This window comes from Trichosurus vulpecula, chromosome 5, assembly GCF_011100635.1.
Source record: "Trichosurus vulpecula isolate mTriVul1 chromosome 5, mTriVul1.pri, whole genome shotgun sequence".
NCBI classification, from domain to species: Eukaryota; Metazoa; Chordata; class Mammalia; order Diprotodontia; family Phalangeridae; genus Trichosurus; species Trichosurus vulpecula.
This window is the reverse complement of record NC_050577.1, coordinates 287848632-287866255: the sequence shown is the minus strand read 5'-3', so window position 1 is coordinate 287866255 and position 17624 is coordinate 287848632. Positions and strand designations below refer to the sequence as shown.

The 17624-nt window shown below is 41.7% G+C and overlaps 1 protein-coding gene across 5 annotated transcripts in view; it reads left to right on the top strand.

The window, feature by feature from the left end:
• LOC118850568 (putative tetratricopeptide repeat protein 41) overlaps positions 1-17624 on the top strand; it is a 77645-nt gene that overhangs the window by 58707 nt on the left and 1314 nt on the right. For all 5 annotated transcript variants that reach the window (XM_036760059.1, XM_036760061.1, XM_036760057.1 and 2 more), the window contains 5 exons: positions 709-848; positions 1504-1672; positions 7954-8101; positions 12842-12991; positions 13887-14020. In XM_036760059.1, the coding sequence (XP_036615954.1) occupies positions 709-848; positions 1504-1672; positions 7954-8101; positions 12842-12991; positions 13887-14020 (741 nt within the window). The remainder of the gene's footprint in view (positions 1-708; positions 849-1503; positions 1673-7953; positions 8102-12841; positions 12992-13886; positions 14021-17624) is intronic.

Sequence of the window (17624 nt, the reverse complement as noted above, 5' to 3'; positions counted from 1 at the left end):
GGGTGCCCCCTTCATGGATATAGGATCATAGAGTGCACTTTTTCTCTCTGCCTACTAAAACCATTTTCATGATTGGCTTTGGCCCCCCCAAAAAATAAATCCTTATGCAGTGGCCATTTTCTTGGTGATGTTACTAACTACCTGTGTGACCCTGGCTAAGTCACTTTAATCTTGTTGGGGTTGCTTCCTCATCTGTAAAATGAGTGAGCTAGACTAGATGGCCACAGAGGTCCCTTCCAGCCCTAGGTCTACGATCCTGAGCCTGTGAACCTCTCTGAACTGAGCCAGGCTGTTGACAGATATATGATATATCATTGTGTCCATACTTGGAAGCTTTCAACCTTAGTAGGGCCTGCCAGACCCTGGGCTCTGCTGGTTTGGTCTTTGAGACCCTAGAAACCACCTCCATGCTGTGAAGTGCTAGGGGCATGGAATTTTAGTGGAGGAAGATGTTAATCACTTTAAATATATTATTTAGAAATAATAAATTGTAGCATCATAGGCTTCGGAGACAGAAAGGGGTTTAGTCCAACCCCTTAGTTTTACAGATGAGGAAACTGAGTCCCCGAGAGGAGAAAGGACGAGTAGTAAACAGGAGAGCTGGCATTTAAACACCTGTCCAGTTCTCTCTCTGCAAAGCCATGCTGCAGTGGCTCCTCTTGGTTTTCAAATGCACTGATAGATTATTTGCATTTCTTGTTACTTTAGAATTGAATTGCAAAATTTCTGACTTCACAACCAATGAGAAATGCCAGTTAATCTGCTTCGTTGCAAGATTTTTGAATTATTTAGGCAGGACCAATGATGCTGAAGAACTGTTCATTACAGCTGAGGACTTACTGATAAAGGTGAGTTCAGAAATAATTCCAAATTTTAAAAAATTACCCTGTTGTTTAGAAAAATTTCAACCATGCTTTCATTATTGTTCTTTGATTCTACAAACAACATGAAGAAGTAAATTCTTTCAGACAAAATCAAAGATTGTACCCATTCCCTAAACCATGTAATTGAGTTGTAAATATCAGGGAGAAGATAAAAGCCAGCAGATGTCTCTCTAGTTTAAAAAAATGTGCAGAAGCTAAATGAGAAATATAATGGAGGGGAGAGAGAGAGAGACAGAGAGAGAGAGAGACAGAGAGAGAGAGAGAGAGAGAGAGAGAGAGAGAGAGAGAGACAGAGAGAGAGACAGAGAGAGACAGAGAGAGAGACAGAGAGAGAGAGACAGAGAGAGACAGAGACAGAGACAGAGAGACAGAGAGTCTGCCTTCCCTGAGCAGATCGCAGCCAGTCTCTAACCTATGGTCTTAGCATGCTGCCTGAGGGAGGCTGGGGTGACCTTGGTGCTCCCCAGGTAGTGAGTGTGTCCAAGGCAGGTGGGCTTGATTCCAGATCAAGCCTTCTAGCCACTGCTGCCATTTCGAGGTCCCAGTTATGATACCTTGGGGGAAATGTACATTTATTTCGGACACTTACTGGCTCTGTTCTCTTTGGTTCTTTTTGCAGCATGACTTGGAATCCGAAATACTCTTCAAAGTACAGCTCAGCTTGGGAGAACTCTATTTAGAAATAGGATCCTTACAGAAGGCCTTTTATTTTTTCCAAAGAGCGTGGGTCACCTGGAGACAATTGGCACCGAGTGGTTCACACAATCTGGAAAGACTGAAGCAGAAAGGTGGGTAGGGGGAAGTTTACAAGGAATTGCATAGGGTCTTCCCATCTGCCTCTGAGCAAAATCAACACTGGAGACTGAAGGGATCTGTGAGAAAAGGGAAGCTATGTGGTTTGTACTGAGGCTGCTTCCCTAGAGGATGCCTGGTACACCTCTGAGAACAAGAGCCTTCAGATTGTCTGCTTTCATTCAGGGCCATTTGGGAGCCAGCTCAAATTGACTAGTGCTTATTATGAAACTGATGATTATTAAGAAAACATTTTAGTGGGAGTAGTTACATTGGAAATCCCCAAACACAGGGCTTGAGTTAGTGGTTTGTTGCTTGTCTAGACTTAAGAAAGGGATGGAGAAAATGTTAAAAATAATGCAGATTAAACTTAAAAGTGTGTCTGCATAGATATATATGTATGTATATACACACAATGCATATAGTCTATGTACATATATGTATACACATATATACGTACATATACACACACGTGTGTTTCTGGAGAACCAGTTGTTAAAACATTTACCTGTACACTACTGGTTCCTTTCCTTGCTAACCTGATGATGCTGTGTAAGTTGCTTAAACTCTGTGAGTCACAGTTCCCTCTTCTGTGAAATGATATAATGATAATGTATCTGTACTACCTATCACCCAAGCCTGACGTAAGCTAAATGCTTTAGAAACTATAAAGTCAGTGGCATACTGATATGCATGCTACTCTTGGGCTCAGGAGGCCTGGATTTGAATCTCTGTTCTATATAGTTTTGGCTAGGTTATGAACCCTCACTGAGTTCTTCAAAATCTTCAAAATTAAGATAATAATATTTGTGTTTAGGGACCTTCCAGAATTTCTGTGAAAAAATCTTTATAAAACTCAGTGTTCAAAGAAATGTTATTATACTTTTGGCAAGAAGCTATTTCATTAAAGAAACATGCATTAAGTGCCAAAAAAAGAAACTATAAAGTCTCTAACCTCAACAGCATGGAATAGTACATGGGACCTGAAATGAGGAAGACTTAGGTTCAGGCACTTACCTAGGCTTGCAACCCAGGGTGAGTCCCTTAACCACGGTGTGCCTCAGAGGGCTGGACTTAGTGACCTCTAAAATCCCTTCCCTTCTAAATCTATGACCCTAAGTACTAAATAGATATGAGCTGTTATTATGGTGGTTATTTTTGTAGAGCACAGGAAGATCCAATAGCTGCAGAAACAGGTCGGAGTCTTCCTTGGCCCAGTTTCCAGATCCCTGCCCCAGGTTACTTGCATTACTAAAGAGAAGTGATCCCGAGCTCCTAGAAAATCTTTCCTTTAACATCCAGAATGTAGTGATAAGTGTGAGGCCCTGCAGGCTGGCTGTTGCAGGGCTTTTGGTGGCAAGTACCTAGGCACGGTAGGCCAACGGGCACTGATGCCCAGAGCTGACTGTTGCTGTTGGTATTATCTGTAGAGATGAGAATCTGAGGACTAAAGACCTCTAGCTGGCAGTGACCTCAGAGGCCAGCTTTTGCAGGCCTTTCCTTTACAGGGATGGAAACTGAAGCCCATACAAGGAGTGTCCGAGATAATGTTTACACCCTGGCCCTTGGACTCCAGGGCTAGGATTATTTTTCCTCCACCAGTGATAAGGCTACATTGCGCACTCACACAGTACACACATGCTCATTTTCCTAAGATAATGCACTTTCTCAAAAGTCTTGCTGTCTCTGTGTAATATGTTTAATATCCTTAAGAAAGGTAGGCTTCTACTTCCCTGCCTTCCTTTAAGCCCCAGCTAAGATCTCATTTTCTACAGGTAGCCTTTCCCAGCCTTCCTTCATTCCAGTGCCTTCCCTCTGTTTGTATATATAGCTTGTTTGTACCTATTTGTTTACATGTTCTCTCCACCACTAGATTATAAACTTCTTGAGGGCAGGACTGTCTTTTGCCTCTTTGTATTCCCAGGGCCTAGCATAGTGCCTGGCATATAGTAGCTGTGTAGTAAATGTTCATTGATTTTAAAAAATGCTTACCTTTCATTTATTTCTTTAAAACACCATCATTATTCAGCTCCCTGTATCATTCCACCAAACGAATCCATGAGGACTTCACTCATTGGAAGAAACAATTTTTAATAAGTTTCTTTTTGGCTCTGGAAATGCTGAGATTCCATAATTCTTCCTTGCCAGGATGGTGCCTTCCACTGTTACTAAAATGTTTTGCTTTGAAAAACTGGAATATGCCATACTAATATTCCTTCCAGTGAAGCTGTTTCTCCTCCAATCTCCATTGTGTTTTTCACTTACAGGGAGGGGGAGGACACACCCCCATCACTCATTTGTGGATTTGTAAGTAACCTGTGCATTGTCAAGAGCCTGTTAGATAGCCTCCCCTTTTCTCTGAGGCCTCTGCCCAACCTCCTCCCTCCCACTTACCCAACCAACCATACCTGACTCCAGTGGCTGAGTGAGGTGTCTTCAGCTGATGGTGCCATCGGGTGGGCAGCATGAAGGATGCTTTCACTTGTCTCAAGACAGAATAAGCGAGAATGATGACTGATCCCAGGCAGCCTTTTTCTCACCTGTCCTTGATGACCTCCTCCCTTCTTACCTGCCTCTTCCACTTAGAACCCAGCTGTGTTTAGATATTTCTCTTTCCTTCCCTTTCTATGTTCTATCTGTGAATGGGAGAAAAAAAAAGACCCTGATGTGACTTGACCTCTCTGGCTCTCAGTTTCCTAGCCCAGGTACATCTGTTCAGCCCCCTTATTTCACAGAGGAGGAGGCTGAGAGCTAGAGAATGTGTGATTTTTTTTTGTGGGAGTGGGGGTGTTAATCAACAAACAGTAAACATGGTGGTATTCTCTGCCTTTTTCATTCCCTGTCTGATGACCGATTCATAGGTAGCTGAAGTGTGTTGTCTGCCTGTGTGACCCCTTTCCATTTTTTCATCAAGGATGCCCTTGATACATATGTAGGCCATTTGCACAATGATTTCATAAAAATTTGAAAGCAGGCATGTTGCATCCTTTGAGTGATGATTTCATCCATGCATCGAGCCTCAGTCCCCTAATCCAGAAAGTGGGGACTTTATTTATACTAACCTCCCTCATAAGGTTGTAGTAAGGAAAGCAACTTTGCGAACCTTAAAAGTACCATAGACATCTGAATTTGATTATAGGGATCAAGGAGAGGAGATTAGCGGGAGCTTTATGTAGTGACCTTGTCCAAGTCTCTCTCCCTCTCTGATCCTGCCTCCTGATGTGTTCAGTGAAGGCGTTTGGAGTACACAGTATTTCAGCATCAGTAGTCTATTTGTCCATGAACTGGCTGTGTGAGCTTGGTTCTTAGTCTCCCTATTTCTTAAATAAGGGGTTTGGAATGGGAATAACAAGAATGAGAAGAAGCATTATTAAGCACCTACTATGTGCCAGGCACCATGCTAAGCCCTTTATTTCATTTGACCCTAACAGCCACCCTGGGAGGTAGATGCTATTATACCCAATGCTCCACATTCGCAAGTTTAACTTTCGGGACTTTAAGCATTTGTGTGATTTTATTAGTAACCTCATTTTCACTCAACATCTGTGGCTATGCGCAGTAGAGAAATAAATGAGAGGCGCCACGCATGCAAGTTTGTGGAGCAGCTGGTATCCTATTAGGCGCTTCATTGGTCTTGTTCACCCTACTGTTGTAAAGAGCTCCCTGTGCATTCGGACCATAAGGGGTGATGTTGAGACCTCACCAAGTCTCAGTGGTGACCAAGGTAGAGAGGTTTACAGCACTATAGCATTGTCTGAAATCAGTATTTTTTTATTTGATATGTTAACACAAAAGGTCACAGAATTCTAGGTAATTGCTAGTGAGAGAAAATGTTTTGCATATTACCAGTTTTATTTTGTGTACTGCATTTTGTGGGTTATTTCATGGTTACTGTGTTAGGAAAAGTGCATATTATCAGAATTAATGCGTTTTTAAATAAAGAATTGTACGCTGAAAAGTGTATTTTCAGCAGTTCTAGTGAAAGATTATAGCTTTTGGTAGTTGTGGGAACCTAACCCCCTATTTCCTATAGGTCCAGTATATCAACATTAGCGTTTTTTTACTTTTGTGCCATTTTCTAGAATGTTAACCTCTGCCAAAGCTGAGGATTGATTGTATGATCTTCATTTTACAATTGAAGAAAGTGAGGCAAACAGAGGTTAAGTGAGTTGCCCAAAGTCAAACAGTAAGTGTCTAAGGCTACATTTGAACGCCCAACTCCAGGGCCAGCGCTTCTGTCCACAGTGCCACCTGCTCTGTCCTCAACAAGTTAGAATAGGTTGATGATCTCTGCACTTGCTCATAATATCCTGACTATCAGAAGTTGGAACTGAAGAGGGCTGCCTATAAATACCAAGGAATCAATTGAGTAAAACTGGCAAGCAACATGTGAGGGGCACATGTACCAAATAGCCTCATCATTTCCATCCTAGAAGATGTGTTTGTGAGGGCATTGACTAAGTCACAGTGATTTCCAGCATCTGTAGCTTTCAGACCTGAAGGAAACAATGCTGACTGTTGTATGATTTTATCTGCCAAAGGTTCTGCCATTTTCAGGGGTTCATATGTGAGTTAAGCATAATGGTGCCAGAGAGATGTGAATCTGAATGACTAATGTGGATTGTTTCAACTGATGCTCTTAAGTATTTTCCTCGTGCACCATCTAATCACTTACATGGCTACTGTGTGTATATGTGGTCAGTGTGACGTATTGTGTGGGGGGCATTCTTAGTCTGTTCGCTGTCTTGGACCCCCTTGGCAGTCAGTCTGGTGAAGCCCATGCACCCCCTTCTTAGATTAATGTTTTTAAATGCATGAAGAAGATATATAGGATTATGAAAGAAACAAATTATAGTTATCAAAATATTAAAAAATAGCCACAGTAAATTCATGCGTCCAGGTTAACAACTTCTGGAATGATACATATCTGTGTCAGGAGTGGCTTTAGAGGTATTATTTGGGATCTGGCCCACCCTGGTGAAGAATAGGAGGGCCATTTGGGCACTGCCAGTAGGCTGGCTTTTGGGAGGGGGCAGCAGAGTCCAGGACAACTGAAGCCATGTGTGATCTTTCCTTCTATCTCTGAGAAGGTTTCCTGTGGATGTATCCATCTGCTCCCTTCAGATACCTCTGGTCTGGGGGTATAAATCTGAGTTCAGAATAAAGCTACTTCCCTGATTGCATTTAGGGGTAAATGAGTAGACCTTGGCTTACACTTGCCCTCTTCCCACCAAATACTGTTTACACAAGATACCATCACACATGGAGAGCAAATCTCTTTATCAGAGAAAACAATACACAATCAGAGGAGTTATATACATTAGAACAGGCTAAAGAATTCACAAGAATCAGCTTTTCATCTGGAAGTAAAATACAATTTCAGCTAATACAAGGAGAGGGGGAGGAAGCTCATGGATGGGAATCTGCTAACTGGAACTGAAGGTGTCAAGATCCAGGGGACATGGTGAAGGCTGGCTTACCCTCTATATCTGTGGCCTGGACTCAGACTCTAGACTGCCCTTCAAAAGTCTGGGCCTTGCCTCTCTCTCTCTCATCTCTCTTGAGGTTCTCTCTCCAAGTATGTCTTCAATGACCTGAAGTAAGTCCCTTCTCCCTTCTCTCGGCTCAGTTTTCTTAGCAAATTGGGACTCTTTTGGTCCACAGATGTCACAGGCCGTCAAGAAAACTACCCCACATCAACATATTGAAGCATCAACAATCCACAGGAAATTTGAGACAACCACCCAATGAAGGGCAATTGTTGAATGAATGAAGTCATCACCTTCACTCAAAAAATACTATTCAAGCCAATTCAAAAAATATTTTTGCGTGTCTGTTGTGTAGAGACATTGTGCTAGGGACCAGGGGCACAGATATCAGAACCAAAGAGCCTGTGCCTTCAGGGAGTTTTCATTTGACATAGCAACAACAAGTAAATACAAAGTAAAAGAAATTGAGAAAGACAGAGACAGAGAGAGAGAGAAAGTACTGAGTGTGGGGATGAAGAAAGACCTTGTGTTGGAGGTGAAAACTAAGCTGTGCTTTGAAGGATGTTGGGGATTTCTCTAATGTGGGTGAGGAAGCAAAGGTGTGGAAATGAGAGATAGAATATCGTGGGCAGAGAATAGGCCAGTTTGATCGGAACAGAGAGCAAAGGTAGGGGAGGAATAAGAAATAAGACCTCAACGGGAGGGGGGATCAGCTTGGATAGGGCATCAACCCATTGTCAAATGCATTTCAAGCATCATGTTCCTTTTTTGATACCTTTTCCCTGCAGGCAGGGTGCTACATAACCTGGCAAAGACAATGAGCCAAGGATCTGTAAAGGAAAATCACTTGCTAGAGAATACTGTTGACCTCTCGAAACAACTTGCTGGTAGCCCGTATGATTTCGCTATGCTGAGATGCACAGAAGGTATTCTGAAGTAAGTATGTCCATCATTTAACATATTTTCGCTTTTATGCAGAGTCTTTAGTGATGACTGTATTTCATGCAAAGCCTATTCCCACCTGCCATTTAACTAAGAAATAGAAGTCCTGGAAGTTTAAGGCCCTAATACTACTGACAATCCATGACCTTAAAAAGTAATTTGCCTGAATGCAGGACTTAATTTTGCTTGACTGTACGTGTTTGTAGCAGGGGTTTTATTTTTCTTGCTTTCTTGACGGCTAGAGGGAAGGAGATTTGGGAGGGAGAGAGTACAGACCCAAAAGATTTAATTTTAAAAAGTAATTTGGGGAGAGAATTCTAGGAACATGGCGGAATAGTCAGAAAACTTTCAGCTCTCCAAATTTCTTCCACAAAAAAAGAAGAAACATGGCCTTAGAGGGAATGTAGATCAGCAGAAATAAACAAAAGTCAGGGTAAAGCGGTAGCTCTAAGACAACCTGAGAGTGAAATGCAAACACCCCTGGGTTATTGCTGCAGAATTGACAGAATTGCAGAACTATAAGGCCTGGGGGCAGCTGGGTTGAGAGGCAGCCTCAACCTTAGAAACTTCCATCTCACAGACAGTGTAGGGGTCTTATGGCTAAATAGGAGAAGATTGAAGGACCTTCCACTGTCGAGTGACACCAAGCACAGCTATGTTGATCAGATGTGTGCTAGGCTGGGCTGCCCCTGTGGGGTAGAAGGAGCTAGCACACACCTGGTGAGTGCAATAGCAGAGGGGTAAGGACTCTGCTGGCTGTGGGCACTGGCAGGAGAGCAGAGTCCCTGGTTTCAGTTCCAGAGCAGAGAGCATAGCTGTAGTTTGCAGCCACTGGGTGGACCATCAGGAGCAAGATCATTTGGGGGATAGTATGGCTGGGGGCCTAGTTGTGCCTTTGGAGTGGAGAGCCCAAGGTAGGTTCCCGGGGCAGACCTCAGAAAATAACAGTAAGTAGGACCTTGAGATTAAAACTTGATTATACTCATAGTTGCTAATAACAAAGTAAAACAAAAATGAACAAATGAAAGTGAGTAAGCAAAGGAGAAGGAACCTAACCATAGATAGCCACTATGGGGATAGAGAAGATCTGGGTTCATATTCAGAGGAAGATAATGGAGCTGAAAAAGCCACTCCTTTTTCAATGAGAAATGTCAAATGGTCCCAAGCACAAAAAGAGTTCTTGGAAGAACTTAAAAAGGACTTTAAAAATCAAATAATAGTGGGGGCAGCTAGGTGACGCAGTGAGTAGAGCACAGGCTGTGGAGTTAGGCAGACCTAAGTTCAAATCTAGCCTCAGACACTTGACACATGTACTAGCTGTGTGACCTTGGGCAAGTCACTTAACCCCAATTGCCCTGCCTTCCCCCTCCAAAAAAAAATCAAATAATAGAGATTGAGGAAAAGTTAGGAAAAAAAATGAGAGCAATCCAAGAAAATCAAGAAAATTATGAAGAGAAAGTCAACCAACTTGAAATAGAGAATCCAGCTCTCTGTCACTGCCTGATCCCACCATCTTGGATTGCATGCGTGCTCCCAGGGAGGGCCTGTCCCAGCTGGCTCTGCCGTACCATCGCAGCATGCTCATGCAGCTGAAGCTCACCTTGGACGACATGAAGGAGCAGATCTAACACACTGGCCAAGAAGGGCCTGATGCCCTCCCAGATTGGCTTTATCCTGAGGGATTCTCATGGTGTGGCACATGCACGCTCTGTAACTGGCAACAAAATTTTAGGAATTCTGAAGTCCAAGGCACTTGCCCTGATCTTCCTGAAGATCTTTATTGCTTGATCAAGAAAGCTGTTGCTGTTCGAAAGCATCTTGAGAGGAACAGAAAGGATAAGGATTCTAAATTCCATCTGATTCTGAACTAGAGCTGAATTCACTGGCTGGCTCGGTACTACAAGACCAAGAGAGTGCTCCCACCCAATTGGAAATATGAATCATTCACAGCCTCTGCTCTGGTTGCATAAGTTTTGGTTTATGTACTAAAATAATAAAGTCACGTCTAACTGGAAAAAAAAGAAATGGAGAATCAAAAACTTAAGAGAGACAATAATTCTTTGAAAACTAGAATTGGGCAAGGGGAAGCTAATGACATTCTAAGACACCAAGAAATAATAAAACAAAGTCAAGAGAATGAAAACATAGAAGAGAAAGTGAAACATCTCACCAGAAAAACAACTGATCTGGAGAAGAGATTGAGGAGAAATTATGTAAGAATAGTCCGACTACCTGAAAATAATGATAAAAAAGAATCTTGATACAGTATTACAAGAAATTATCAAGGAAAATTGTCCCAAAGTTCTAGATCAAGAAGGCAAAGCAGAAATAGAAAAAATCCACTGATCACCACCTGAGATTCCAGGAGGAAAACTTATAGGAATATCATAGCCAAGTTTCAAAGCTCCCAGATTAAGGAGAAAATATTGGAAGCAAAAAGAAAAAACAATTTAAATGTCATGGAGCTACAATAAGGATTACACAAGACCCAGTAGCTACCATGTTGAATGACCATAGATCTTGGAATACTATATTCCATAGAGCAAAAGAGCTGGGGTTGTAATCAATAGTAACTTACCCAGCAAAGTTGGGTAATAATAATAAATAATTATAGTCCTGTATGAAAAAAAAGATGAACATTTAACAAACTCAAAGACTTTCAGGTTTTTGTGACAAAAACTTCAGAACTTAAGAGAAATTTTGACATATAACATTCTGAAGAAATATAAGATAAACATCAAAGACCAATTATAGGGGACTCAATAAGGTCAAATTGTTGACTTTGTATATGCAAAAATACTAGCAGTATTCTTAGATTGTCTTCATTATTTGGGTAGTTTAAAAGAAAGTAGTGGGCTGAGTATGATGGGGTGATTCTAAAAAAATAAAACTGTAGGGAGAGATAAAAAGGAATAATTATCTCATACAAATGAGGCATAAAAAGAAAAATTGATATAGAAGCTAGTAGAGGGGGAGGGTAGGTAGTTCTAGAACCTTACTCTTATCAGGAATGGGTTAAAGAGGGAACAACATATGTATATCTAGAAGGGGATAAAAGTCTTCTAACTTCAAAAGAAATAAGAGGTCAAGGGGATAGGCAAGGGGGGAGAGGATAACGGAGAGCGATTCTTAGAAATTAAAGGATAAGAGGGCAAAAAGCAGGTAGAAGTAAAGCAGAGGAGTGAGGCGGGACAGGGTAAATAGGGTGAGAAGGATAGTGAGGAAAAATAGGAGGGAAGAAAATATACCACAAGTAATTGTAGCTTTGAATGTGAATGGGATGAATTTACCCATAAAACTTGTAGCAGATTAAAAATTTGAATTCAGCAATATGTTGCTTTCAGGAAATGCTATAAAGATGTAAGATACACACAAAGATGAAATAAAGGGTAGGAGTAGAATTTGTTATATAAAAAAGCAGGGATAGTAATCATGATCTCAGACAAAGTTAAAGTTAAAATAGATTTAATAAAAGAAAAATAGAGAAACCATACTATGTGTCAGCAATATTATTCAATATTGTTTTAGACCATTTAAAATAACTAGACAGTATAAAATACCTGAGAGTATACCTTCCAAAACAGATACAGGAATTATATGAAAATAAACATCAAACACTTTTTATACAAATAAAACCAGATGTAAATAATAGAATATTTATTGTTCATGGGTAGGTAAAGCCAATAACATTTTTAAAATGAAATTTTACCTAACTAATCTATTTATTCAATGTCATCCCGATTAAATTACTAAAAAAACTTACTGAATTAGAAAAATAATAACAAAGTTCATTTGGAAGAACAAAAGGTCAGGAACTTCAAAGAAACTAGAGAAAAAAGATATAAAAGAAGTAGATTTAGCAGTATCGGACCCTAAATTATATTATACGGTGAGAGCATTGTTGAAGTGTAAAATGGATAACTTTGATTATTTTAAATTAAAATTTTCTTGCATAAATAAAACCTATATAGCCAAGAATAGGAGGAATGCAGAAAATTGGGGGGAAAAACTCATAGACAGTCTCTCAGATAGAATGTGATTGGGTTGGAATATTGTTGTGGTGTAGGGATTGATGAGCTGGTTGATGTAGAAAAACATAGAAAGACTTGGACATGTGAAGGAAGATGCTCTCCACTTTCAGAGAAACAGAGGACAGGTGGAAATAAGCATAGTATGGTCTTAGATACACGTGTATGAGTGTATGTGTATGTATATACATATATATGTTTATAGATATCTATGTGTGGAAATTTATTGTTTTATATTGAATCTTATGGTCTGTTGCATAGATGGCAATTTTTTTTCTTAGCTCATTTTGTATTTAAGTTTAAAATAATTTTTTTATAATAAAATTTTAAAAATTTACCAAAAGAAAAAGTAATTTGGCCGCATTACCTCCAAATACTTTCTTGTCACCTTGCTAACATTTGATTAATTTAATTTAACCAAATGTCTTTTGCTTTCAATTAGTGCCTCCTTTGGCTGGCTGGTAAACACATGTGAGGGCCCTCTGTGGCTTTGAGTGGCTGTTGAGCCACCCTCACAGTGTGCCTTGAACCTAGAGTAGCCTTTGGGGGACCCTTGATGTTACTTGTCGACCCCTGAATTTGTGTCTCCAGATAGAATTTCATATGAAATAGAAGATTAATTTGAGGATAACTTCTGGTAACTCACAAGATGTCACCCAGTATTTATTATGCCTAGTCAATAACACATACTGTATTTCACTTTCAGATCTCTTGGAGGGAACTTTTCTATTGCAAAATTGAAATTTCAAGAATGCTTAAGTATCCGAAAAAGTTTGTTTGGAGAGAATCATTTCTTGGTTGGAGAAATTAAGGAATATTTGGCAGATTTAATAAGTGGCCATAAAAAGACCGAAAAGTAAGGCTGAATAAAGAGTTCCAAGTAATGGAGTTTGTGTTCTGTGATCCTTTTCTCTCTTCTGGCTAGAAGGGCTGAGATTCCCACCAAGGTGGATAATTTCCCTCTTGGATCCTTTGGCCGCCTTTCTGCTTGCAAACACACTGACCATAATGTCCTCATTTCCAACCCAGTGGACAAGAGTTGAGAACAGCAGTTAGGCCACAGCAACATGAGAACAAGACAGAGCAGCCAGGAAGCCAAGGGCAAGGCCAATTAAACTTAATGAGGGGAGGCCTTAGGTAAAACTCTGAAAGAAACAAGTTCCTTTTTTTTTAGTGGCTCTCACCTTCCCTTTCTGTAGCCATGCTCAGATTCTTCAGTGTTTTTTCTTCTCCCCTGCCTCCATTGCCAAATCCCAAGAACTGCTTCCTGTCAGGAGGCAAGTGGCTCGAAGTCACTGATACATAAAACCTCTGCCCAGATGAAAGGATTGGCCTGGTAAGAAACTGGAGGTACAGGGAGTATGGGATGAGGGGTAAGGCTGGGTGAGTGAGCCTACATAATGGGCAATGGAAGAGATGGCATAGCAGATTCCCAAGATGGCCCCAAAGGGATGGATGGAGGGCATGGCACAGTAAATACCAGTATTCTGTAACTTAAACCAAATTTACTTTATTTTTCTCTCTTTCTTTCTTTTTTCCTTTCTCCCTTCCTCATTCTTCCTTCCTTCCTTCCTCCCTCCCTCACCCCTTCCCCTCCCTCCTCCTCTCTCTCTCTCTCTGTCTCTCTGTCTCTCTCTCTGTCTCTGTCTGTCTCTCTCTGTCTCTTTCTCTCTGTCTCTCTCTGTCTCTCTCTGTCTCTGTCTCTCTGTCTCTCTCTTTCTCCGTCTCTCTCCCCTTTCTCTTTCTTTCAGATTTCAAAGGAAAAATGCAGTCGAGTATTACAGAGGAGTGATAAACATAAAAGAAAACATGGAACTCTTGACTAACTCCTTCCAAGTGAAAAAGCAGCTTAATATCAGCCTCAGCAATATCATGTGTAAATTAGGTAATTAGCTTATGTTATTGGTAGCTGGTGGCCTTTGGGAGGTAGTACAGTGGAGGGAAATGAGCCATTGGGTTCAAGTCCTGCTCCTGACACTTAGGGGCTATAAGATCTTAGGTGAGCACTGAGCCTTGGCATTATTCTTACCAGGTTATTTTGAGGAACAAAGGAGATACGGTCCATCCAACCTCACTCTTTAAAGGGCTATATTCATGGTCAGCCATAATTGTTAATTTGCTCAAACCAAACCCCTCATCTTCATTTTAAAGCAAATCAATTGACAAAACATTTCTTATGCACCTACTATGTGCCGGGCACTGTGCTAGGTGCTAGAGATACACTACACAGAATGAAACAATCCTTACTTGACAAGAGTTTACAATTTAATGGGAGAGACAAATGTATATATAATCTATACATACAAACATGTATGTATTTAGCAATGAGGACAGTGCCTGGCACATAGTAGGCACTTACTAAATGCTTATTGACTGACAGTTGTTCATTTGTTCAGTCATGTCCAACTATTCCATGATCCCATGGACCATGGCATGCTGTGCCCTTCTGTCCTCCATTGTCTCCCAAAGTCTGTCCAAGCTCTTCTTTCCTTCCATGACACTATCCATCTCATCCTCTGTGTTCCCTTCTCCCTTTGCCTTCGATCTTTCCCAACATTGAATTTCAAATAGTCCTGTCATGATAAAAATGAGGCAATTGTAGTGTGATGGAGAACATGAAATTCTTCTTTCACTGACAAAGATCTCAGTTAAATGGGATAATTTTTCAGGAGTAGGTTTGATGTTTTCTGAGTCATGGGCCAAGAGGGCCCCAGGAGAATAGCAGCTGTGCCCATCAACTGAAGCCCCAGCTCTTGGCCTCCTTTAGGACACAGCCCCAGCCCGACTTGTAATTGGAATGCCAGGGCTATGCCTTCCACTGCCTCTTGCAAATCCTTAAGAAGTCTGTGATTTCAAGTCCCTGCTCTGACCAGCCCTCTCTATCTGGTCTTGCTATGGCTGAAAAATTCTGATCCACCTGGTGATGAGCCCCTCTGACCTTAGCTAGGCCAGCCCTTGGACCAAAAATATAGTCATACTCATTATCACTGACCCCAGATCCATAAAGAATATGTAGCGCGCTCTATTAACTGATGGGAACATTGATGCAGACCTTGGACGTTACAGGGTGAGAGGGAACTTTAAATCAGAAACTGGCTGTGCTGGAACAAGGAAAGTACGGCTTTTGGAGACGAGTGGCAGGTGGGTAGGTAGGGGCCATACATACCAGGCAGTACTGCCACCTACATATTGAAATCCCCTAAACCAGCTTCTGAAGGCAGCTAGGTGGGTGGTGGCATGGTGGATAGAGTGCCAGGCCTGGAGTCAGGAAGACTCGTCTTCTTGAGTTCAAATTCGGCCTCAGACATTTATTAGCTGTGTGACCCTGGGCAAGACACTTAACCCTGTTTGCCTCAGTTTTCCTATCCGTAAAATGAGCTGGAGAAATCCTTAAAGAAACTGAGAAAGAAATGGCAAACCGTCGTAGTATCTTTCCCAAGAAAAAGATTCGGACATGACTAGAAAATGACTGAACAACAGTGGTCACAGGGCCATGGGACATGTGCTCACTCTACCAGGCAGAGTTTGAGGAATGTGAAGGCAAGGGTCAGCAGCCACCTCTTGTCATGCTCATCCCCAAAGCTCTGATGGTGGTTTCTCATGAAACAAATGAGTGCCGGGGGGAATGATGCTCTGACTCTCCCCACTCTTGGAGGCCACTTTAGTGCCCCATTTGCTCTGGGAAGTAGGTCTGCATTAAGGGGAAGGTCGAGGAGCTCCTTTCCACTGTTAAGTTGATGAATCAGGGTTCAGTCTTGTCCTGAATGAATTGTCATCCTGAGGAACTCCCAAGATTAGAACCTGTGCTTGGGGCTGTCCTCAAGGTTCAGGGCTTGAATGTCAAGCTTTCCATCCATTCTAAGACCCAACCCAGCTCCATGGAGCTCAGCTCTTCTGGGCTGCCTGGTTAGGTGGGAAGAGACAGAAATGGCGTCTGCTTAACCAATCAGGGGCATAATTCAAAAATTCATAAGATCATAGGATTTAGAATGGGAAAGAACATTGGAAAACACCCAGGCCAATCCCCTCATTTTATTTATGTCTTTTGTTTCTGACATTCTAATCATTTCCCAATACATAGATTTATGCAATATGATGTAGGCGACTGTTCTGAATCAAATTCTTGCCAATTTTCCTAGCAGTTTTTGTCGCACTTTCAGTAGTTTTGTCTAACTTCAGAGTGTTTTTGAGTTTATTGAACACTTAACCTTGTCATGTGGGGGGACTGAGGCCCAGGTGGAGACACTTCCTAATACCACGTGGGTCATACGAAGCTGAACTGGGATCGAAAGCCAGGTCCCAAGTCCTGTGCCCTTGGCACTTACACCTTGGCTGCCTCCTAAATTCACTAAATTAACTTAAAAGGAAGAAAAATAGCCACAGATTGCTAAGCAGAACCAGCCTCAGGAAGACCATCCTGGATCTCAAGAATCAGACCATTAGACAGTCAGTCAGTAAGCACTTATTAAGGATTTACTTTGTGCCAGGTACTGTGCTAAGCACCAGAGATTCAAAACCAGGCAAAAGACAATCCCTTCTCATGGAGCTCACAAACTAATGAGGGAGACAACAAGCAAACAGATATGTACAAGTAAGCTATACACAGGATAAGCAGGGGATAATTGGGAGAGGGAAGGCACTAGAATTAGGAGGGGTTGGGGAAGGCTTCTTGTAGAAGATGAGATTTTACCTGAGACCTGAAAGAAGCCAGAGGGGCCAGGAGGCAGCGATCAGATGGAGAGCACTTCAGGTGTGGGGGACAGCCAGTGAAAATGGCAGGAGCTGAGAAATGGAGTCTTGTCTGTGAGACAGCCAGGAGGCCAGTGTCATTGGATTGAAGAATGAGTACATTTCAGGGAGTGAAGTGTAAGAAGAGTGGAAAGGTAGGAGGGGGCCAGGTGATGAGGGGCTTTGAATGTCACACAGAGGATTTTGTATTTGATCCTTGAGGAAACAGGGAGCCAAGGGAGTTTATGGAGTGGAGGAATATAGCTCAAAACGTTCCATGGACCATAAAACAATGAAGTAGTAGTTGTGATAGAACTTTGCAAACTGAAGTCACCATTGAATAGACCTAAGTCTGGTTAGCACCTGTTAGCTAGAGAGTGGACAAACCAGCACATGGAAAGGCCATTAGGTCATGTGTCAATCTTTTCCTCCACTTTGATATACTAGGATGGGTCATACAGTGCCTTTGTCATGGACTAATGCCAATAAGATTCATGTATCACAACTTGAATTTCAAGTTTATGAATGATGCTATAAATTCAGCCCTTTTGTAATAGCAAGTCCAGCTGACAGGCACTTATTAAGTGCCTACTGTGTGCCAGGCACTGCACTAAGTGCCAGGGATACAGAGAAAGGCACAAGACAGCACCTGCCCTCAAGAAGCTTATAATCTAGTGGGGGAAACAACATGAAAATGACTGTGTACAGACAAGAGATGGACAAAATAAATTGGAGATAATCAACAGAGGGACTATGGAAGG